At 42.7% G+C, this 25041-nt stretch overlaps 1 protein-coding gene across 1 annotated transcript; it reads left to right on the top strand.

Annotated features, from left to right (window-relative positions):
• Nucleotides 1–299: 299 nt before the first annotated feature.
• On the top strand, nucleotides 300–23343 carry IGSF10 (immunoglobulin superfamily member 10). Its single transcript, XM_024566136.3, has 7 exons — nucleotides 300–478; nucleotides 2136–2330; nucleotides 3679–3808; nucleotides 6095–6485; nucleotides 12431–16768; nucleotides 17226–18126; nucleotides 21271–23343. The coding sequence occupies exons 2-7, from the start codon at nucleotides 2137–2139 to the stop codon at nucleotides 23177–23179; spliced, it is 7863 nt and encodes a 2620-aa protein (XP_024421904.2). The 5' UTR covers nucleotides 300–478; nucleotide 2136; the 3' UTR covers nucleotides 23180–23343.
• The last annotated feature ends 1698 nt before the right edge of the window (nucleotides 23344–25041 follow it).

The raw sequence follows: 25041 nt of genomic DNA, 5'->3' as shown, positions 1-25041 counted from the left end.
GACTGATGCCGGGCAAAAGACACTGAGTAAAGATTTTTCAGTGGGTCAAGATCCTTATTGCTTCACCTTTGGCAGAATTGTCCAAAAAAAGAGAGAGAGAGAGAGAAATGGAGGACAAACTCCTGGGACCTGGGGGTAAAATGAAGTGATATAAGTAGTTATATTTAAATGACAATGTTAAGGAGAATCAAAGCACACTGTTGACGGAGGAGAAGGGAAATTTAAAAACCTCCACGTTGCCTTTTGTTTCAGTAACAGCAGTTACAACAAGGGAACCGGTCAGTCTCTGAAGTGGTGGGAGTGCCTCCAGGTCCCTCTCCCGAGCGCTGCTCCGGAGCTGCCAGCCAGAAAGACTAAGCCCTGGCTCACTTTGGGAGCAGACCTCACTCGGTTCCGATAAAATTTTCCCTTTCCTGGGAAGAGTTTCTGTCTCTGCCTGTGTCTGGAGAGGACTGGGGACCAGCCACGAAGAGCTCAGGTATTGTCAACTTCCATTTCATTTACACGTTTTCAGGTGGAAGTTTGTGGATCCACCATCCATATTCCTTTAGGGTTTTGATTTTAAATACCTGCTTTGCGGGCACACCAATGCTATTTTCTAGCTGAACAAGACAATTACCTGCATCCTGCTGTTCCTTTCTGTGCTCGTCTATGGAAAAGAAGATGCAAATGTTGTCTCCATTCAAACACCTTTATTTACAAGTTTTGTAACAAGATGGTCACAGCGACAAAAGTGGGTGTGTGATTAATTTTATACTAAATTTTAGGTTGGGCTACATTCTAACAATAATTCCATTATCTTTATAGGAAGATACAAACAATTCAACACCCGTGTTGTTTCTAGTGTAGTTTATGGCCAAAGGACGGCTGCTGGTAGAATCCAAAATGAATCATTCTATCCTAAGGAACGTTGAGATTTTAAATTATGAAGGTCGCATTTCTTAGAAACGCACAATAAAGGTTTTTATTGCAACCCTGTATGTTCTGAATTTCAGGAGAAAACAAGGTCTGGATTCCTGGGCTGGCCCCACATGTGGGTTACAGATAACATTTTCCAACAAGCTGAGCATATTTCTTCCCTGGCAATGGTCCCCCACCCCCATGGCTGACATGAGGAGGAGAAGGGAGCAGGGAATCAGGCAGAGGGGCGTGCCAAGCGAGCGAAAGAGGACAGACAGCATCACGCCTGCGAGGGGTCAGCGTGGCCGCCTCAGTGCAAGTGCAAGTGCAAGGCTGGGCCTCTCAGCAGATGCTGTTGTTAGTGGTCATTGTTTGGCAGTGAAATGTGCAACGTGCCTTTTTTTTTTCTGGCAAGGCTTAAGGAAGTATTAGAAAGAGATTTATTCAGTCTTTCAGTGGATTATTACAGCTTATAAAAGCATTTTTGAAGAAGGTTTAATAAAATGAAAACACATAGATTAGGGCAAACGTAGGTTTATAGTTGTTCATATGGAAAATAGTACAATAATTAATAAATAAAAATACAAAAATAAACTGTTTCACATACTCATAACTGTAAACCCACTTTTGCCACACCTTGTATTATACATTTAATGATTAAAAATGTTACACAATTTAGCTTGATATACACACATATACACAGAAACTTATACAATATATATAAAAGGCTGGACAGTATACAGCAAACTTTTAATGCTTATACTTGGGTGGTAAGAATATAAGTAACTTAATTTTTTTTTCTATGTATTTACAGCTTCCAAATTTTCTATCATGCACATGTATTAGTTTTATAACCAGTTTTTAAAAGAACTAACATATAAACCGGAAACTATCCCTTATGTATTTCAGTTGTCACAATATCTTTATTTTGGTCTTAATTTTCTCTTTTTAATGACTCCCTAAGTAATAGGATTTTCTGCTTTTTATGAATAAGTGAAAAGCTATACAGGAATTTTCATAGCAGTAAATATCCCACTTGATCACAAAGCTCCAGGCGAGGCCAGCAGACACTGTGGCTTTGTATAGAGTTAGTTTCACTGTAAAAGTTGTAAACAAAATTGGCCACTTAGGACCCTTCAGAAAGGTCTCTGAGATTAGCAGAGTTACTGTGTGTGGCTGTACTGGGACTTTGCTCAGACCATAGTTATAACTCTGAGTTGTGATTTTTTTTTCAGAATGAAAGTGAAAGGTAGAAGAATCACCTGCTTGCTGGTGCCCTTTGCTGTGATGTGCCTGGTGGTCACCCCCGGGGGCAGGGCGTGCCCTCGCCGCTGTGCCTGTTATGTGCCCACAGAGGTGCACTGCACATTTCGGTACCTGACCTCCATCCCAAACAGCATCCCGCCCAATGTGGAACGTATCAATTTAGGGTGCGTGGGGGCCCTCATCCTGCCTCCTTCTCAAGAAGGGATTGTCCCCTAAACACTTATGACTGTGGGAGATTAACCACAACTGTAATAAACTTTCTTTTCTGAAATGAGCACACGAGGATCTTAAGTTTGTTAGGGCGCTAAGAAAATTTAACTTATAAACTTTTATTAGGAGAAAGTTCTTCTGGCACCTGAAGTCACTCTGGGTAGGTGGGCAGGCCCACGACTATCGAAAAGCTTCATCCCGGCTACCTTTGTGCTGCAGAGTAAAATAGCTCTTGTTACAAATTAGGGTTCTGATATACCAGTGAGAGAGAACAGGAAGACTAGGAGCGTCCTCCTACATGGAAAAGATGTGTGTGGAAAGTGGGCTAAATCCTTTTTGAAGCCCTTGGGCTTTTTCCCCATACTAAGTGACTTATTTAAAATGCTTTTTAAAGTGCATACCTAATTAAATCTACCAAAAGGTGACTACATTTTAAAAGTTCATAAAAAACTGTGTGAACATGTGTATTCAAACTTAACATCATTTACTTGAGATTTGTGAGCCAATGGCCCCTATGTGCCAAATACAATGGATGGTACTGGAAATTCAATAAACAAGACTTACATTCACTGCTAGAAGCCATAATTAAAAGGAGAAGACAGATGTACACTCAGTACAACTTAATAAGAACCATAATACAGTAAAGGAACTTAGCAACAATCACTGATTAAAATGGCTATCATTAATTGTTTGCTTACTAGGGCCTGGCACTCGGCTAAGTGCTCTTCATGTATTCATTCATTTAATCCTCATAACCCCTTTGGAGTAGGTTCTATTCTTTGAATTTTATAAATGAGAAAACAGGGGCACCAAAAGGTCACTGATTTTATTTGGAGTCACTCCTAGTACTTACTACCAAGTGCCTGAGTTCATAATCATGGTCAAACCATTGGGCTTCAGAGCCCAGGTTTCTTGACTGCTTTACAAAGATGAATTGCCCCTGGGAGAGTGAGGGGGCTGGGTGCTAACAGTACTCACAATAGTGCTCACAAAGAGAGGGGGGTGGAGTCGCGGCATTCCAACCTGGGGGAACAGCGTGCTCCCAAAGGTTTGAGAATGAGAAGGAATGTGTCATGTTCCAGGAGTACGAGTAAGGTGATCGTAACACGCTACAAGGGCTGGGTGGAGGGTAGACCTCCCGTGGTGTCTGATGAATTTCAGTAATATTCTAAGCATTGTATTATCTTCTTAGAGCACAGGTAGAACAAGAGAGGCACTAATGTGTGTGTGTGGTGGGGGGTTGCTTTGACATGTGAACTTTGACAGGCCCAGCTTACGCCTAGAATGCCATTTGTATTCCAGATACAATAGCTTGGTCAGATTGACAGAAACAGATTTTTCGGGCCTGCATAAGTTGGAGTTACTCATGCTGCACAGCAATGGCATTCACACGATCCCAGCCAAGATCTTCGCGGATTTGCAGGCCCTGCAGGTGAGACCTGGTGGGGAGGGACAGATGAAAGAGGTAAGCTATCCCTCCAAAAGCTGCCTGTCCCTGCAGCATGCCCAAATCAGCATTTTGTAAATTAGAAGTAGACATCAAGGGAGAACGTCAAAGAATCGATTTCTTCTTAAATGCAACTGTGTGTGGAAATCGAATAATAAAAGAATTGTAAGATAAGTTTTCTCATGCCTCAGGCTAATATACCCAGTGATTACCAATCCTTTACAACTTAATCCTAAAATGCTGCTTCTAGTCATGTTCATCTGAGAAATGAATGTGGCTCCTAAAAATAATTCCATCTTAGAAGTTAGCTTTCTACATCAATATACTTTTTTTCAGGTTCATTTTATTTACTTATTTATATCCTGCTTTGTTCAAAAAACTTAAAAAAGTTGTAGAGACTTCCAAGAATGTGTCAGATATTGTAGGAATTCTCACGCCTGTAGGTGATAAAATGCAGGTGAAACGAGCTGAGGGTAATCACAAAGGGGCCCCGGGAAGCACTGGTGGGGGGGTGGGCGCGTCTGCTGCGCTAGGCAGGACTTGAGGCTTTCCAGGAGCTCACAAGTCATGATGTCTATAATTTTTAATACATAAACATTAATAAAACTACTTTTCAGAAAAAACACAACCACATCTGATTTAAGACTTTCTGTCTCCCATAGCTTCTGATAAAAAAAAACAGCACAATAAAGTCAGTTATATCTTTATAAAAGATAAAATGCCAGTATGCATAGAGCCTTTTGACAACATACCAGGGCTGTATAAAGCCATAGAATTCAGTCTAGTATGGGATTCTGTTCATTTGGCTTAGACAGGCTTTATTTGGAATATATGTGTTCAGAGGAATACATGGAATACATATCCTTCATGAGATTCTCCACACATTCATACTCTCAACCAAATTTGGATATTGAGGACCAGTGAGTTTGATTTATTTTATTGTATTTACTTTATTTTTAGAGAGAGGGGAAGGGAGGGAGAAAGAGAGGGAGAGGAACATCGATCAGTTGCCCGCAACCACCCAGGCATGTGCCCTGACTGGGAATCGAACTGGTGACCTTTCACTTTGTAGGACTAAGCTTAATCAACTGAGCCACGCAGGTCAGGGCGACAACCATTGACTTTGAAATTGTATTCCCAGGTAACATTACACGCAAAGCTCTTCTATGTTGCCAGTTTAACTGGTTTTGCTTATTAGGGAATTCGTCATTCCAGAAAAGCACACTCTCAACAGAGATGACAGAATAGGTCAAATCAGGAAAAATTATGAGAAACCATTGTTTTTACTAGCATTTCTTTTCTTTGGGGGAGACAAAGTGTGTTCAACTAGTAACTGCTGAAGAAATTGAAGAATATCCATACACTATTGAATTATTCAAATATTATTTTAATTTTAACTAAGAATAAATTAAAATCATATTATTCATAATAGCCCAAAGTGGAAAACAGCCCAAATGTTCATAAATTTATAAATGGCTAAACAAAATATGTTTCACGCAGGCAATGAAATGCTACTTGGCAATACAAGGAAATGAAGGGCTGATGTGTGCTAAACATGGGTAGGTCTTACAAATAGGAGGCTGGTTGAAAAAACCGCTAGACACAAAAGATCACATACTGTATGATGTCACTTATTTTAAATGGTGAGAATAGGCAAATCCACAGGAACAAAGTAAATAAGTGGTTTTCTAGGGCAAGGAAAATGGGAAAATGACTTCTAAAGAGTGTCAGATTTTACTCTGGGGTGATGAAAATCTTCTAAAATGAGATAGTGGTGACGGTTGCACAACTCGTAATTGTGTATTTTGGATAGGTAAAATTTTATGGCACGTCAATTATATATCAATAAGCCATTATAAATGTCAAAAATAAATTAAAATCATTTTTTGTGAAAAACTCAGGTTCAAGAAATCTTAAATTTACTTGGAATATCAAGATACTGAAAAAAAACTTAGTATGATATTTTCAATTACATGCAAAAGGAGCATAAAATAACCCCAATGTAGCATCACCCAGCTTCAATAGTCATCAGCACATAGCACATCATTTTACAAGCACCTCCACTCCCTGCTTTTCCATTTCATTGGGCTGTTTGGAAACAAACGCACGATATCAGAATGTTTCATCTGTAAATACTTCAGTACATGTTTCAGATTTTGGGAATCTTGACTGAAACACTGCATCGGATTAGTCTTAGCATGTGTTTCATTGATACGCGTTTCCCTTTTGTGATAATGCCTTTGACAAAATAAATGTTCTTTTTATTCTTAGGTCTTAAAAATGAGCTATAATAAAGTCCAAAAACTTCAGAAGGATACCTTTTACGGCCTCAGGAGCCTAACACGGCTGCACGTGGATCACAACAATATTGAGTTTATAAACCCAGAGGTTTTTTATGGACTCGCCTTTCTCCGACTCGTGCACTTGGAAGGCAATCGGCTCACTAAGCTCCATCCAGATACGTTTGTCTCTTTGCGCTACCTCCAGATATTTAAAACATCTTTCATTAAGTACTTGTACTTGTCTGACAACTTTCTGAGCACCCTCCCTCAGGAGATGATCTCCTCCATGCCGGATCTGGAAAGCCTTTATCTTCACGGGAACCCCTGGACCTGTGACTGTCACTTAAAATGGTTGTCTGATTGGATACAGGAGAAGCCAGGTACGTACACTGTTTATTTCTTTGTCCTAATGCAATAGCAGCAACCTGCCTGGAGGTGCTTTATCAGGAAGTGAGAAGGCCAAGGTGATTTAGGTGGAAAGAAAATAAGTCTAAGTAATAATTCAGATAACAAACTCTCTTCATTCTTTCATTAATTGTTCATTGTTTCAAAGGTTAGCTATCCAATCACCATTCCTGGCCTTTGGCAAAATCACCAAGTAAGAAATGCGTGTGTGTTATGCTTCCCCACACCATGAGCCATAAAAAACCTCCCCTCCTCTTCTCATTCAGTCAATACACAGTTTTGGGAGCTCTGTTTCAGGTTCTGTGCGAGGTGATGAAGTGCCAAGGGCACTGTCTCTGCTCGAACCACACCTCTAGTGGGTTACAGATAAGCAGACAGACCATCAGGGTATGAAATGTCCTTTGATGGGGAAGGTAGAATTTACCATGAAGAATGCATTCAGTCAACAAGCAGTTACCATAAACCTAGGTACAGGAGGCCAGAGAGAACGCAGGCATCCAAAAAATGAACAAGACAGGGTAAGGTCCTTGCCCTCATGGGGCTTACATTCTTATGTGGGAAAGGGGAAAACAACTAATTACATTGTTAATTATTAAAACCTGATGAAATAATTATTTAAATTAAGTCCTTAAGATAATGACCAAAAGGAACCCCTTGATTTTGTCATCAAAGGGGATGGTTGGTTTCTTTGGAAAGATTGATGGGAGCGGGGTGGCCATGTGGGGAGGGATGGGGGCGGAGGTTGGGGGCACAGTCCACTCTTCAGAGAAGTTTAGCATGAAGCAAAGGAGGAAGGTGGCAGCCAGTTGGGTAGGTGCAGTGAAGCAGGAGAGAGACTTGAGCGTGTTATAGGTGATTAGATTGCTGATAAGGTGACAACACCGCTGAAGGAACAGATCATCAACTGTGCAAGTCCCCTGAGAAGATTGGGGGGACAAAAGATCCAGCCATAGCTGGAGGGGTTTTCCTCAGGAGGCAGGAGATAAAAGGTGCACTAGGTGGGCACAGAGGCAGGAGAGTTCCTGGGGCTGGTGGAGGAGACAAAGAAAATTTGTGTCTGATGGCTTTTCCTCCTCCGTGAAGTTGTGGGAGGGCTGACTGAGGGAGGTGGTAAGAAGGGGTCAAAGTTTGAAGCTTGAGAAAAGTGAAAAAGGTTTAAAGTTACTGTAGTAAAATATATAAATATGTATGGTACATACATATATACACACACACACACAATCATATATGTATGTATGTGCGTATGTAGTCAGTTAATGTAAATAGTCAAAAGTTAATCAAAGAACATTAACTGAACCCCGTAAGGTATACTAGGCCAATAGACACCCTCTTTGCTTCCCAGGAGTTTAGAATCTTTTAGGTGAATATGCTAAACACATAAAAAAGACAAAGACAATCAGGCTATGAATGAAAATCATCAAATACTTATATTGAAGATTTAATTCTACAGGACTCAAAGTCCGTAAAAATTACTCTGCCTTGACTAAACAGGAGAGAAAGTAGGCTGGGGCATAAAAGATACATCAACAGGAAAAGAAGGAGTAAGAGGGAAAGAAGCAGGGAGGTAACTCACTCAGTTTGTGCTTGACATTGTGCTACATGCTTTCTATTTAATCCTCACAACACTCCTCAATTTCCAGGTGAGGAAACCGAGGTGTAGAAAAGTTAGGTATCTTGGACTAGTCATTTAGACTCTTTATGCCTCGGTTTTCTCACCTGTAACATAGGAATAATAATAATTGGAAAGAATACTTAAAATAATATATACAAAGTGCTTAGCTAAATGTATGACACAAAATAAGCACTCAATAAATGTAAGTTTTATTTTCTTTCCCACTGAGGTCCAACAGCTAGAAAATCAAAAATCAGAAGCCCAAAAGTCTGGATCTCTTTCTAAAATCGGGGCTTTATCCATAAAGGCAGACAGCATAAGCTTCACGACAAGGGTGATGAAGGGGCCAGTTTGCCTGGCGTAGGGTCGGCAAAGCCTGGCAAAGTGTGCTGAGGGGAGTGCTGAGTGCTAGGCCAAAATGTCTGTATTTTCCCCTCGAAAAAAAAAAAAGAAAGATTTTACACTGAAGGATTTTGAACAGTTTCCCACTGAGATGCATTTTAGGCATCACCGGTCTGTGAGCAGTAGGCAGGGTGGACCGGAGAGGGGAGAAACAGGCGCCTGCTAGGAGGTGCTCGGGATAGTTCGTGTCTGGGAATGACAGGTTGAACTATGAGGTGACCACACCTGAATGTAGCCTCACAGACATTTAAAAGGCACTAGGGATTGAGTTTCCCTACTTTCAAATGCCATGGAGAGATAAAGAGAATGATGAATAAGAAAGAACCACTGAATTTTCATGCAATTGTTAGCTGGGTTACAAGGGGAAGATGGTGAGCAAATAGAGAAAACTTATCTGAGAAATGTAGCAGTGAAAAAAACAAAGAAATAAAATGATGCCCATACTCTGTATACCCAGGGAGAAAATGATTCCGTGTTCAGTTCCTACAGAGTGTCAAACCTACTTGCCATTTTGCTCGTTACGTGCTTGGGTAATAAAATCAGGCTAGTGTATATTTTCTTAGCAGCTATCATTCCATCAAGAATAATATACCACTGTAAAACATCAGTTATTTTATGTACTAGGGATTGGCCTCCTGTGGCCCACGTGCCAAATCCAGCCCGCATCAAGCTTTTGTAAATAGAGTCTTACTGGAACCCAGTCATGCCTACTTCATACATACCTACGGCTGCCTTGGTGCTCCGGTAGTACAGTCGAGTCAGAGGGTCAGAGAACTGTGACCCACCAAACCCAAACTCTTTACCACGTGGCCCTTCACGTGAAAAGTCTGCTGACCTTCACCTAAAGAACAGAGCCTGAGCCCCTTAGCCTGGAAGGCCAGGTCTTCCCAGGGTGCTCCTTGCCCAATTTTAGCCTCATTTCCTTCCTTTCCAACTCTCAGCCACCCTCCCATGCCAGACACACCTAACCCTGTCTTACCACCTCCAACCTGCTGCTTCCCATCCTGGAACCCCTCCTTCCCTTTCTGCCTGGTGGGCTCCCGGCCAGCCAGCAAACTCTGCTCAGCACTCACCCTTCCGGGAAGCCAGGCTGCTCCTCCCCCTGCCCCATCCCTGTCAGAAGGATCACTCACCCCTTGTGGCTGGCCCACACTTCTGTTCTTGAATGGACAACATTTTATTATATTTATTTGTATTACATGCCTGTTGCCTTTCCTAAGTCTAATTTATCTATCCTTAGCCCCTAGTATGTGCCTAGAACAGAGTAGGTCTCAATAACTTTTGTTAAACTAAGCTTTTATCAACTACATAGCCATTTTGATGGTGAATACAAATGCTGACTACCCATTAGTCATCTTAATATGATTGTCCCCAAACTGCATGTGTGTGTATGTGTTTATATATATAATATATATGGATACATATATATCAAATAACAACTAACATTTTTCATTATGGCTAACATTTTTCAGCTGTGTTTAAATAAGCACGTGTTCTCCTTTTGACTGAGAAGCCTTGATGGTAATCCTACAACACTCAGGAATCGGTCCCATCAACTTCTTTTCTGAAGTGCGTTTCATCTTGCATTCCAGGAGGCCTGACTGTTGCCTCACTCGGTGTGTGACAGGCAGTTCGTGGGCACGTGGCTCCGCAGTCAGATGTAGCGCAGCTTCATCTGTTTGTGTTCTTCTGCTCTTAGGTTCCAAAACACGCCTGGGGTTGCTCTTCTGTAAAATATGGATTTGTGGCCATTTCTCTGATAAACATTTGTTTTATAAATATTAAATTTATGTCCTGCTGCTCGCTCTGTTTCCATACCTTTCTGCATATATAGTAACTTATTTTAGTGCCAAAGCATAATGTAATCTTAATAAATATATTTTAAGTGGCACGTGTAATATATACAGCACCAACAGTGCATGTAACTCAATTGACGAGAAAGCATTATAAGTAAGTGACGGCATTTGATGTGTGTAGGCAGTGGTAGCTCTAGCAGGACTGCCAGCTGTTTGGCTGCTACTGGAAAACACCTTCAATTGTAAGACATCTTAATTCAGAAAAAATATAGTCTTAGAATTGGGCCTGTCTCCCTCCCTCCCCGCCTTCCTACAATCTTTTCTGAGCATCCATTGGCCAGGCCTGGGGACATATAGATGAACAAGCAAAGAGTTACGGTCTTGTGGGAAGACAGACAACTAGACAAGTCATTCTGATTGTGGGTGATGAGGGGCAGGGTAAGAGAAGTGGGAGGTACCAGAACTAAAGCAGGGAGCCCATCTGGTAGAAGTGCTGCTCTGGCTGGGCCATGAAGGATGTAAGTAGTTGGGCAGTGATGGAAGAGGGCGTGTCAGACAGCAAGTGTATGGGAAGAGGAGCCTGATAGGGCATGGCAGAGCTTGGGGATGGAAAGCATTTCTTTGTGACTCAAACCTAGAGTGATAGAGGGAATGGAAGCAACATGATCATATTTGCATTTGAAGCAAAATACCAGATGGCTGGGGCCTGCTGACTCTGGTCCAGGTGTTAGCAATAAGCTTACCAAGACGTGTGCCTAATTTTGTGACAAGTTTTAAGTAAGCCAGAAGTCTGCCACGTTCTCTGCTCTAGCAGGGTCTGAGCCCCGGGTACTGCTACGTAGGGAGGGGCCAGACCTGGTTTGTAAGTGGGAGCCTCTGCAGGCTCAGAGGTCTTCGGGCTGGCCAGCTACTCTTCGGAGGCTTGGACTCTAAAATTTGCTGAAGGAAGCTGAGTGGCCAGATCTCTGTGGCTCGACTTACTGCACTGAACTACGTACTGAAGCGATTTGAGTCCTTGGTTTGAGGGACTTGAGCCTTTGAGCCTTGGAGGACTGTGCATATGTGGGAAGGTGATGCGACCTTGTCCAGCCACTTTGACAAATGAGATCTTCTAAGAAGTATAGTCTTCTTCTAAAAGCGGTGTCCAGGACATGAGATGGGAGCTACTACATGGAACAGCATGTGAAGTCCCTGGCAGCATTTTATGTAAAGTAAAACTCTGTACCCCTTACCAAGTATTTCAGTGACCAGCCATTTTAAATAGGCTCACTAGAGTGGTCTTTTTTAAAGGTCCAGCTATGTGATATGGGGACACCTGAAAGAGGGGGCTTCTATGATTTAGAAAGGCTTAGGCCGTTCCTAGTCCTATACGACTTCTAGGCTTCAGATTTCACCAAATTGCCAGATCTTTAAAGGGCTGCCCCAGTCCTTGGGTACAGTGTTCTCCCTCATTAAACCTGATCCTCCTCCAATGAGTCTTTGCCTCTCTCCATCAGTCCAGCTACCAAACTCATGCTGTGTCTTCCTTCTCTCTTCCACTCGGTCACCCTCCATGTTCGGCCAGATCCTCATCTTCTGCTGACTGGTTCTACCTGATTCATTATTTTCTGCATCCATCTGTTTCTCTCCATTCCTATTAAGACTAAGCTAGACCAGGTGAAGATACCTTGTTATTCGGTTATTGTACTTTTAGATAATGGAAAGTAACTTGGGTTTTTAATGATATCCAAGGACTTATAAATGATAACTTATCAAACAGGTTATCTTTTAAAGGACAATAAAGTTCTATGACTCAAAACATTAAAATGAACAAATAGAACTAAATTACTGTTAATAAAGTGACAAACACAAGCATGCCATTTTGTCGGGCACTTTCTACAAGACTGACAAAATCTTTGTGCCGATGAATATAATATTATGACAGGATACGTAGATAGTATGTTTTTTAGAAGTCAACCCAAAGACAAAGAAAGCAGGGAACTTTCTATTAAACACTAACATTTCCAAAATGTTGTTTCAAATTCCACTACAAGCTATTTCTTCAAAATGTTCAAATGTTAATTCATGAAGAGACCAGAACTGGCAATAATGAAGTTGTCATTTTTCCTAGATATAATAAAATGCAGAAAAGACAGGAGCCCCTCCGGTTCTCAGCAATGCCCGCTGTGCATGGACCCCAGGAGCTCGAAGGGCAAGCCCTTGGCCACAGTCCCTGCTGCAGCGTTCCTGTGTGTCAAGCCGACCATCGACCCAGCTCTGAAACTGAGGAGCCTGACCATTCTGGAAGACAGCAGTTCTGTGTCCATCTCTCCCCAAAATTTCATGGCGCCCTTCGGCTCCCTCATGTTGAATATGACAGACCAGTCTGGAAATGAGGCTCGTGTGGTCTGCAGTATCCAAAAGCCCTCAAGGACATCATCCATTGCGATCACTGAAGACAATGATTACATCAGGCTAAATGCATCATTTTCTACATTTCTGGTGTGCAACATAGATGACAGTCACATTCAGCCGGTGTGGCAAATTCTGGCTTTGTACAGTGACTCTCCTCTGATGCTAGAAAGGAGCCACTTGCTCCCTGATAAACCACAACTCTGCTACCGATATAAACAGGTGGCTCCTGAGCCTGAAGACATCTTTACCAACATAGAGGCTGATCTCAGAGCAGATCCCCCTTGGTTAATGCAAGACCAGATTTCACTGCAGCTAAATAGAAATGCCACCACACTCAGTACATTGCAGATCCAGTACTCCAGTGATGCTCAAGTCACTTTACCAAGGTCAGAGATGAGGCCAGTGAAACATGAATGGACCATGATTCCCAGGGATAACAATATTAAGCTGGAACACACTGTTTTGGTTGGTGGGACCATTGACCTAGACTGCCCAGGCCAAGGGGAACCTGCCCCACATTTGGAATGGCTTCTAGCTGATGGGAGTAAAGTGAGAGCCCCTTATGTTAGTGAGGATGGACGGATCCTAATAGACAAAAGTGGAAAACTGGAACTCCAGATGGCTGAAAGTTTTGACACAGGCATATACAACTGCATAAGCACCAATTACGCTGATGCAGATATTCTCACCTATAGGATCACCGTGGTAGAGCCCTACATAGAAACCTATCACGAAAATGGGGCTTCTCATACTGTCTTCGTTGGTGACACACTGGACCTTCCATGCCGTTCCACTGGTACCCCAGATGCCTCTGTTAGCTGGGTTCTTCCAGGAAACACTGTGCTCTACCAGTCCTCAAGGGAGAAGCAGATTCTTAATGGCACACTGAGAATATTACAGGTCATCGAAAAAGACCAGGGTTATTATCGTTGTGTTGCAGCCAACCCATCAGGGGTTGACTTTTTGATTAACCAAGTTTCAGTCAGAATAAAAGGGCCAAGACCAGTGGAGCATAATGCAGAAACAGATGGATCTGGATTTGATGAGCCCAGTCCCACTGTGCACCCCAGGGACCCACCAGCTGCACAGTTCCCTACATCTGCTTCAGTGGGAGGTGAGGCTAGAAAACAAGTCTTAAGCACAAGTAAGAAGCACAACTATCGAGATTTAATATACCAGCGGCATGGAGATTCAACAAACCACCGTTTTAGGGAGCATAGAAGGCAGTTCCCCCTCTCTGCTCGGAGAATCGACCCTGGACACTGGGCAGCACTTTTGGAGAAAGCTAAAAAAACTATGCCACAGAAGCAAGAAAATACCACAGCAAGGCCACCTCCGCTGGGCACCCAACTCCTGAAAACAGCTGGTGGGGAAGCAGACGCTTCAGGCATGCTCCCTCCAGATGAGGAATTTATGGTCCTGGCAACTAAATCCCCCAGTGTCTCGGCAAGGAGAGTGTCTGCTGATTCCAAAAAAATACCTGATAGCCCTGTGGCAATTACAACTACTGGTACCGAAGTCTCCCCAATTGCCAGTCCACACATGCTACCACCTGAAAACCCAACAGATTTCAACCTACCTACTACTATTAAAACTATAGCCATGTCAAAGAACATAAACCCAACCACATCGAGCAAAATGCAAGACACAAACAACCAAAATTTAGGCACTGCCCTTCCTCTACTACCTGAAGTCACTCGATTTCAGGGTGCTGAGGGCATGGGGAGAAGAGAGCATTTACAAAGTGCACCCCCAATAACAATGGGGGTGGTGATTAAAGATGTTGAGACCCAAATGCTGAGCAGTGCTGACAGCAAAGCTGATGTATTCTTAGCATCAGAAAATGTCATGAATGGTCATCAGATGCCTGTAGCGGGAGGCAGTGAGCCCAGGGGCAATCACTCCCATTCTCACATTACTGAAAGGCTTAGCACCTCAAGGGTCTCTTCAGGCCCGCCCAGTGCTGCGCATTCTCAGTTACAGACTCCGAGAAACAGTACCGCAAACACCCCAGTGCCCAGACGCCTTGTCAGACGGAGGAAAATTTGGGGAAGGGGACGAGTTATCAGCCCATATAGAACTCCGGTTCTCCCACGGCATAGATATGGCTTTGTGAGGCCAACCTCCAGAGGTTCTTCTGAGGGAAGCACCACTGTGGTTTCTGGCCCAGAGCTCAGTGCAGTGTGCCCGTCCTGTTCTCTCAGAGAAAAGCTCCCCGCTGCGGGAGCAACCTTGTCTCTTCCGAGTTCTTCCCCCGTCATCCTCCCCAAAGCTGATGTGGCCAGAGTCACAGCAGAGTCTACAACTCTTGCCTACAATTCACCATTACTATTTAATAACAAACCAAATGTAGATACTGAGAAAACAACACCCACAATGAAGTATTCCAGTCCTGAAAGCACCCAAATGATGCCAACTGGCACAGTCTGGACTCATGCCCCGACATCCGTAACTATGGAAAAAGCTCATAAAACAAATATTAGTTACCCCAGTGTGTCTAACATTAGTGAAGCTAAAAGAGATTCAATGATTATACCGTCACTCCCAGGTCCCACCACCGAACCATCTATGCCTACGCCTATGGGCATTACCAGATTTCCAAGAAGGAAAATTCCCTGGCATCAGGTCTCGGTAAATAACCATACCCAAACAGACAGGCTAAAGAATCAGCATACATCTGGTTCACAAAAAAGCACAGCCACGGTGCTTCCTAAAATATCTCCTGCTTTCCCCACAGGTAAAGTTTCCCCCTTCCACTTCACAGCACACTCAGCAAATGTGATGCAAAGTCCATCTATAACACTGGCTACAACTTACCACGATACCGCTAAAACACATAGTATTAGAGGTCTCTCCACAACGAAGGAGCTGCCCTTCCCACCCAGTTACCCTACACTTCCTAGCAGCTCAAGCAAGGAATCAAGTACACCCTTCATAGCAGAGCAAGCAGCCACGCTGACAACTCCTACTGCCCCTGCACCTATCATTGTCAATCAAACCCAAACAGGCAGACCCAGGACAGGAAAAGTGCAAAGCCAAAAGGAGCCTCAGGGCAGAGAGGACCCAAACAGCTCTCCCAGCCAGAGTCCTGGCTTCACCACACACCCTGCTCTAAGGCTCCCTATCCCAGCTGCAGCAGAAACTTCAGCCAAGGCCAGTGTCTCTGCTTTCACTCATCCCGCCTTAGAAAACACCAGAAGAACTTCAAGCACAATTGATCTTTACCCAAGAACACTTAACAGGACAGATGTAATTGAAGAACCACCCCAAGAAACTACTCAGACTCTGAAGAGCACAGCTGTTTCTGAAGCCACTTTGTCCAGCAAACTGCAGCAGAGGACCACACCTAGGAGCACAACCATTGGACACTCCACGGTGCCGCCACTCCTGAGCAGCAGGGCCACTCCGATGCCAGTCTCCACCTCCCCTCCCTGGAGTAATGCAAGTGCAGTTACTATCAATGTGACAACTCCTGCTTTCCAGATGCTGACAAATCCGATGTTCGAGCTGCATGAACCCTCAAAGCACAATGCCAATCCACAGCAATTAGCTGCAGAGGTTGCAACATCTCCCAAGGCTCATCCAAATGCCAAGTTCACAGTTGGAACCACCTACTTTATCTACTCCAATCTGTTACATTCTACTCCTATGCCAGCACTTACAACAGTTGAACCACAGAATCCTAAATCGACTCCTTCTCTCTGGTCAGAAGATCTCTCTCGGCATGAGTCCCGCCTGGAAATTGCTCAAAAAGGCAAAAAGCCAGGCATGAGCATGCTGCCCGCTCCAGGCTTGCCAGAGGACACCACTCATGCTTCAAACTGGGAAATTCAGAAAACTGCAGAGAACGGCTTTGATAAGACACAGGTTCAAGAAATAACACCTACTCAACTCCTTCCCTTTGAGCCTTTGTCCAGGAACGTGATTGAAAGGCCTAGAATAGTTGGAGGAAAGGCGGCAAGTTTTACTGTCCCGGCTGACTCAGATGCCTTTCTTCCCTGTGAGGCTGTGGGAAATCCTCCACCCACCATCCACTGGACCAGAGTCTCATCAGGTATCTAAACGTTTGTCTTCTTTAGTTAAGAGACAAGGGGTGACTGTGCCATGTTTCAGGGTTACGCATCCAGAGAATCAACACCAGTTTCAAACTTCCCCAAGATACACAAACGTTACTATCCTCATTTGACATTTGCCGCATGGCTTTCTTGCTCATTAGAAGGTTTTAGACCTCTGTTAATTAAGAACATTTTAAAAAATGCTTTGAAAGCAGATCCAAAGAAACATGATTTGAAAAAAGGTAATTGTCATTTGTTGAACCATCGGGCTTTTAAATTAAAGCTATGGGGATATAAAAAATCCAGGAATGTTTTTAGTAGTGTGAAGACTATGTATTCTAATTTTAAATATATTTGTTCTCAGTAGCCTAACAGAAAGATAGCTTTTCACTTGGACAATTTGTTTTCTATTTAAACTCTGATGACCTATGGCTATAAATTTCTTTCTTTTATCAGGACTCGATTTGTCTACAAGGAAACAGAGTGGCAGGTTCCAGGTGCTCCCCAATGGCACCCTGTCCATCCGGAGGGTGGACATTCAGGACCGTGGACAGTACCTGTGCTCAGCATCCAATCCATTTGGCAAAGACCACCTTCATGTCACCTTGTCCGTGGTGTCCTACCCCCCCAGGATCCTGGAGAGACACACCAGAGAGGTCACAGTCCATTCCGGAAGCACTGTGGAACTGCAGTGCAGAGCTGACGGTGGCCCGAGGCCTACGATTTCCTGGGTCCTCGCAAACGGCACAGAGGTCTCAGAGTCATCCAAAGGGAACAGGCAGGCCCTGGTGACAGCTGACGGAACTCTGGTTATCCACAATCTCAGTGTGTATGACCGGGGCTTTTACAAATGCGTGGCCAGCAGCTCCGCTGGCCAGGATTCAGTGCTGGTTAAAATACAAGTCATCGCCGCCCCACCTGTCATTCTAGAACAAAAGAGGCAAGTGATTGCAGGCACTCGGGGTGAAAGTTTGAAACTGCCCTGTACTGCAAAAGGGACTCCTCAGCCCAGTGTTCACTGGGTTCTCTTTGATGGCACTGAAGTGAAACCGTTACAGTTTATTGATTCCAACTTGTTCTTATTTTCCAACGGGACACTGTATATAAGAAACGTGGCCTCTTCAGACAGAGGCACTTACGAATGCATTGCTACCAGCTCCACGGGCTCGGACAGAAGGGTGGTAATTCTCACACTGGAAGAACAAGAGACCATCCCCAGGATAGAATTCACATCCCAGACATGGAATGAGGTGAATTTTGGGGACAAATTACTACTGAACTGCTCAGCCATTGGTGAACCCAAACCCAAAATAATATGGAGGCTACCGTCCAAGGCTGTCGTGGACCAGTGGCACAGGTAAACCACACCTTGATGTTAAGATTATCTTCTTTATCTACTTAGCGGTACAACTTCTGCAATGGAAAAGTGATAAGGTAAATTTTAGAGAGCAGTTTTAGAGAGCCCAGACTCAGCACATAAATGTAACTCTCTCTGACACTGAATTCTTTTGAGATTAATATAAAATAATATAAACTATATATATAACCAAGCTTTTTACATGCCTAACTCTAAAGGCCAACTTCTTACTGAGTTTATGTAGTTAAAAGCAGAATAACAACCTCCTTTGTTTTCACAGTTGTGCCAGTTTTAAAATGTAACTGTGTACATGTATTCATAATCTCTTGATGAAAAAAGAATTTTTTCAATTCAGTGGAGGTTTTGGAGAGACAGACTCCATCCATTATTTGACTCTGCAAGGTCTCCTGTTTAACATTTTAAATTTTAGTATAACCTGTACTTAACTGCTTCTACCTTAAAATTGCAAAGCACTTTGTGAATCACAGCATTAAGAACCGCACGAAGGGAAACACGGGTAGAACCCCCCGCCCGGCGCCGTCAGCCCCACGCACTGGCTCTCGCGTCCCGCTGCAGGCTATTAACACTGACTTCCCCCCGGCTTTCTGTAGAGTCTGATCTTTGAAAAGTCACAATTATGGCTTATGAGCTACTAATTTTTGCCATTTGCATGACCTTATGCAATGATTTTTCTATGACAAAAATGATGGGAATAATTATACTTTATGTATTTGCTTTTCATTAATGGAAAATACCCTGCAGGACAAATTGAACATAACAGATATGAATTTATATTCCTGCTGATAAGCTGAGTAGTTTTTCTAGTGTCACACTGTGGCGTTGAATGTTATTAATGAATTTCATTTGTGATCTTTAAATGTTCATTTTCAAGTTTTCCAATAAGGCATCAAAATTACTTGACCAAATGTTAATTAAATTTAGATTTAAAATGAAACAAATACTGAGCTATGAAATGTAAAGTTTAGAAATAACATGTTAGTTTACTATATGTATGAGTCCATTTTGGGCATCAAATATTTTCAATGCTTTATTAGTTTTTGCATTTAATATTATAATTTCAGTATGTTTCTTTTTTTGCCTTCAAATAATTATAAGCATTTCATTAATGAATACCAGTTCCCCTTTGTGAAATTAAAGCATTTAAATAAATTCCAAGGCATATGGGGATACACCTTAAATAAGGCCCCACTAAATTCTGAGGCAGGTGGTGAAGGGCGTGCAGTGAGAACTGACTTAGGGCAGTGGCTCTCGGACTTTGCTACACACGAGAATCATTCGGAAAACTTGGAATGCAAATACCAAGGCCGCATTCTACAGCACTTAAGTCAGAAATTCCAGAGGTGGCACCCAGACAGCATTATTTTATACTACACAACTGATTTTAATGTGCACCCACGTTCAAGAATCAGGTAAAAATGGTAGCAGGTGGCAGCGTAGTGTGGGGCAGAAGGCAGGGTTTGAGAACCAGCCCTGTGACCCGAAGTGACACAGCCTCTCTAAATATCAGGTTTTTAAGCTGAAGAGTGAGGAGCTACTGAAAGATTTAAAAGTATATGCAAAGTTCCTAGCAGTCTCCACCCCTTTATTAAGCATATCCATTATGACTTTATCTTGATTTACGTACCAGAGAGTCTCTTGCATACTTGAAAAATAAAATTAAAAAACAGAAACAATAAGCCACCAGCGTGTTTTGTAATGTTCTACTGCAATACTTTCCATACTTCTTACATGTTTGCTGGAGAATAAAACATGACTCGAGACTGTTGGACTTGGTTAGCAGTTTACTACGGAAGACCGTCCACGGTTTTCTCTCCAGTTTCCCTTCCCTGCTTAGCTCACGATGCCAAAAAATTAGAAGAAAAACACGTAGATTTTCATCTATAGGTGTTCTAATCATGTTTTTAGTACCCACTCAATTCCCACTGATCTTTCTGAAAAACTAGATTTAGTTTTAACAGGAAATACCTGCCATCTGATGGCTCACTATGCTAAGGGCAGGCTGGGTAGTTTGCTTCAGGAGGAAAAATGGGGTTCCATGCAGTTCAACACAATGCAAGGACCAGTCATTCACAGCTGCCCGCAGAAGGCAGATGCTACTACAGCAAGCTTCTAGTAAGTCTTGCACTGGCATTTTCTCTCTTTATAACAAAGTAGAACTTATTTTTTAACCAAATAACTCTAAATATTTTGTTACTAATATCCTCCTAAAAAGTGTAACCTGGTTTCTTTTCTAAGTATGTGTGAAAGTTCTTTTTTACTGACATATTACAGTATGTTCCTTTGATATTTAATATTATAATGGTCAAGAAAATCATGTGTCCAGGACTCCAAAACTTCTAGAATTCTCCTCACCATTATAATTTTAATTTGTTTACTTTTTTTTTTAGAGAGGGGAAGGGAGGGAGAGAGAGAGCAAGAGAAACATCATGTCAGTATGAGAGATATAGGTTGTCTCTTACAAGGTCCCCAACTGGGGACCTGGCCCGCAACCCAGGCATGTGCCCTGACTAGGAATTGAACTGGCGACCTTTCAGTTCACAGGCTGGCACTCAGTCCACTGAGCCACATCAGCCAGAGCTACCATTATAATTTTTTAAAAATTGACTATGTTAAGTGGATCCATTTGAAGTCCATCTTAGAAATACTCTGGTTATATTTTGTTTGCTTTTTCTTCTATTGATTATGTTCCAGTTAAAGGTGAGATCATACAATCTAACAATAGCCAGGGCGGGGGGGGGGGGTGGGGACAGTGGGAAGAGGGGATTACAGGAACTACTATAAAGGACACATCAACAAAACCAAGGGGGAGGGTGGAGGTGGGGGAGGGAGGTGGGTTCACCTGGGGTGGGGTGGAGGGATGGGGAGAAAAGGCATACAACTGTAATTGAATAACAATAAAAATTAAAAAAAAAATACTCCACGTTTGCACTAAATTGTACCTATTCAGTTAGAGAATTTCATCTTTCAGTAAATGGTTTAGAAGACAGTAAATAAGCTAGCACTGATTTAAACTTTATTGCAACAATTTGAGAAAATGCCCATAGAGCTAACCTATGTCAATGACACCTCCACCCTGCCCGTTGCTAATAGCTGCGCACTCACATCATTGTCCTCTCTTCTTAGAATGGGCAGCCGGATCCATGTCTTCCCAAACGGATCCCTGTTTATTGGGTCAGTAACAGAAAGAGACGGTGGTGATTACTTGTGTGTGGCAAGAAACAAAATAGGAGATGACCTGATACTGATGCATGTTAGCCTAAAACTGAAACCCGCCAAAATTGATCACAAGCAACATTTTAAAAAGCAAGTGTTTCATGGGAAAGATTTCCAAGTGGACTGCAAGGCTTCTGGCTCGCCAGTGCCCAAGATATCCTGGAGTTTGCCCGACGGAACCATGGTAAACAATGCAATGCAAGCTGATGGCAGTGGCCGGCGTACCAGGAGGTACACCCTTTTTGACAATGGGACGTTGTACTTCAACAAAGTTGGGATAGCAGAGGAAGGAGATTATACTTGCTATGCCCAGAACACTCTAGGGAAGGATGAAATGAAGGTCCACCTAACAGTAATAACGGCTGCCCCGCGGATCAAGCAGGGTTACAAGGCCAACGTAAGAGTCAAAGCTGGAGACACAGCTGTCCTTGACTGTGAGGTCATTGGGGAACCCACACCAAAAATATTTTGGCTGCTGCCTTCCAATGACAGGATTTCATTCTCAAAAGACAGGTACATAATTCATGCCAATGGGTCTTTGTCCATCAACAAAGTCAAACTGCTCGATTCTGGAGAGTACTTGTGTGTGGCCCGAAATCCCAGTGGGGATGACACCAAAAGGTACAAACTGGAAGTTGTGTCCAAGCCTCCATTAATCAATGGACTATATACAAACAAAACGGTCATTACAGCCACAGCTGTGAGGCATTCCAAAAAACACTTCGATTGCAGAGCTGAAGGGACACCGTCTCCTCAAATCATGTGGATCATGCCAGACAACATTTTCCTCACAGCACCGTACTATGGAGGCAGAGTCACAGTCCACAAAAATGGAACTTTGGAAATTAGGAATGTGAGGCTTTCAGATTCAGCCAAGTTTACCTGTGTGGCTCGGAATGAAGGAGGGGAGAGCGTGCTGGTGGTACACCTGGAAGTATTAGAAATGCTGAGAAGACCAACATTCAGAAATCCATTTAATGAAAAAATAGTGGCCCAGCTTGGAAAGTCCACAGCACTGAACTGCTCTGTTGATGGAAACCCACCACCTGAAATAATCTGGATTTTACCCAATGGCACACGATTTCCCAACAGACCACAAAACTCTCAGTATGTGATAGCAAGCAATGGGTCTTTTATGATTTATAAAATGACCCGGGATGACGCAGGAAAATACCGGTGTGGAGCAAGAAATAAAGTTGGCTATATTGAGAAATTAATTGTGTTGGAAATTGGCCAGAAGCCAGTTATTCTTACGAATGCATTAGGAACAGTGTACTGTATCAGTGGAGAGTCTCTGTCATTGCACTGTGTGTCCGATGGAATCCCTAAGCCAAACATTGAATGGACTCTACCAAGCGGTCACGTCATAGACAGGCCTCAAGTTAGTGGGAAATACATACTGCATGAAAATGGCACCTTAGTCATCCAAGAAGCAACGGCTTACGACAGAGGAAACTATATCTGCAAGGCCCAAAACAGCGTTGGCCACGCACAGATCGGTGTCCCAGTTGCTGTCGTAGCCTACGCTCCCCGAATCACAAATCGTCCACCCAGGAGCATCCTGACAAAGACAGGGACAGCCATTCGGCTCCGCTGTGTGGCCCTGGGAGTCCCCAAACCGGAAATCACATGGGAGACACCTGACCACTCCCAGCTCTCAAAGGCAAATAAAGGGAGGACACACGGAATTGAGCCTTTTCACCCGCGGGGCACCCTAGTCATTCAGAACCCTCAAACCTCGGATTCTGGGATATACAAATGCACAGCGAAGAACACACTTGGCAGTGACTCTGCAATGACTTACATGCAGGTAATCTGACATGAAATACATTTTTTTGAACAGAATCAACATCTGGACAGTTTATTTTTTTTGGAAGAAGTTTAATCAAAGGCAGCCATAGGCATGTAAATGAATTTTAATACATTTACAATATTAAATTTATCATGGACATGCAAAAAAAAAAAGACTTGTAAATAAATGCATTATGAACTGATACTGAATTCTTTAATAAATCTCAAAACAAACTTTAAACTTAAGGCACTTTTATTTTGCCAACAAATAACAATGAACATTAAGAGAAAACTGTCCACTAGAAAACAACAAATGGCTAATGTACCTGAATTCTTCATCAAATGGACTTTTCTCTTTCATTACCAGTTGCCTAGTGTCCGCCTCCTATCAGTGTTACAAGCATGGCACTGACGACAGAAACAATGGAAAAGATCAAATTTGCAGTCTTGTTGTAAATTTGCCATTTTTATATATAAATATTTCGTGGTTCGTTTATAAATATTTTACTAAAGCCTACAGAAAATAAGCACTGAACTGTTTTGATCAAGATTTACACTTTGTGCACACTGAAAATTTTTCACTGATGGGGAATACAAAGATGTTTTAATGACTGCATTTAAAAATAAATGCAGACCAACTTTTCCACATGTAAAAAGCAACCTAACACCTGTACATTATAAAATGCAGAAAGGGGGTTGATTATATCTTTGTCCAAATAAACCCATTAAAAAGGTTTTTAAAAATTCAATAAAACTTCTCTATAGCCTCAAAGTCTAGCTCAGGTGCCCCTGGTTTGGAGCTGTTACGGGAAATCTTCTGAGCAGGAACCGCTGCGTGATGAGCGTGGTATTCTGTTAGGGGGCAGTCCTGTAGGCGACAGGTAAGTGTGGGGGAAACTCTACACCCAATCATGCCAGGAAGTCTACTGTACTTAAAATTTCTTCAGTCCCGCCCAGAATGCTGCCTTTCGTGATTTACTGGATTTATTTATATTTCATGATTAACTCAACCTGAATCAACCTGGGGGACATGATGATTCATCTTTTCTAATTGTGGAGGCTGGGATTTTCCAGGGTAATTTCTCCACCACCTACTCAAATATTCACCTACTATTTAAGAATTGTAGGAGCCTTAATAAGTGAAAAAGAAGAAAATGCCGTAGGTCTTGCTCAGATATCTCAGTACACAAAATCGAGAACTGCTAGCCCTTGCCAATCATTTCGGACGTTGTGTTCATCACTCCATTTCCAGCTGGCCCCGCCTAAGAGGGGGCCTGATTGCTACTGTCTCTGACATTGGGATCGTGTGGCTGCAAGAAGTCAAAGGATACTCATCCTAACAGTGATCTTCCTCCACTTCTGGGCCAAGAGGAGTAAATAAAACGACATATGTAACTCTTCTAGGAGCAAACCTGCAGTGTAAACAGGTATGTCTAAAGGCTCTCATATCCAAGTCCACTCTATTTCAAAGCCTTCTGTTTAAGGCGGTGGGGGCTCCCATTTACCCTAAGACAATTTCCTCTCTATTTCAGGAAGCAAATCACCAGGTTCTGTCAAAGGACAGGGCTTTCCCTTGTGATCATTTAATGCAAATTAATGCATTTGCTAAAAAAAAAAAAAAGGAAGCCTCTTAGGAGAGAGGGTTAAGTGAGAGTTAATATGATAAGACTAGATTAAAATTTCCAGTTGCTGTAGGAGAAAACGTGTTTTAGGTTTCCCCTCAACTTTCCGCGGAGTCTCTGCAGCCTTACCATGCTTAGCTTCCTCCCCTAAGACAGAGGGACACACAACAAAAAATGCCTACCCACAGCTTTCAAGTGCAAATGATCAATAAATTAATTTCACTGACTTCTGCAAAATATAAAGTGCATACAAATGCTATGCAATTTT

The sequence above is a fragment of the Desmodus rotundus genome, chromosome 2, assembly GCF_022682495.2.
Source record: "Desmodus rotundus isolate HL8 chromosome 2, HLdesRot8A.1, whole genome shotgun sequence".
NCBI lineage: Eukaryota > Metazoa > Chordata > Mammalia > Chiroptera > Phyllostomidae > Desmodus > Desmodus rotundus.
Note: the sequence above shows the minus strand (reverse complement) of the source record. Positions and strands in the feature narration are given on the sequence as shown.

Bases quoted from the DNA above. Each gene is read 5' to 3' on its own strand.
- IGSF10 (XM_024566136.3), top strand. From the start codon at position 2,137: ATGAAAGTGAAAGGTAGAAGAATCACCTGCTTGCTGGTGCCCTTTGCT. The intron at 2,331-3,678 runs GTGCGTGGGGGC...TTTGTATTCCAG, and splicing joins GTGGAACGTATCAATTTAGG to ATACAATAGCTTGGTCAGAT. The intron at 16,769-17,225 runs GTATCTAAACGT...TTCTTTTATCAG, and splicing joins CTGGACCAGAGTCTCATCAG to GACTCGATTTGTCTACAAGG.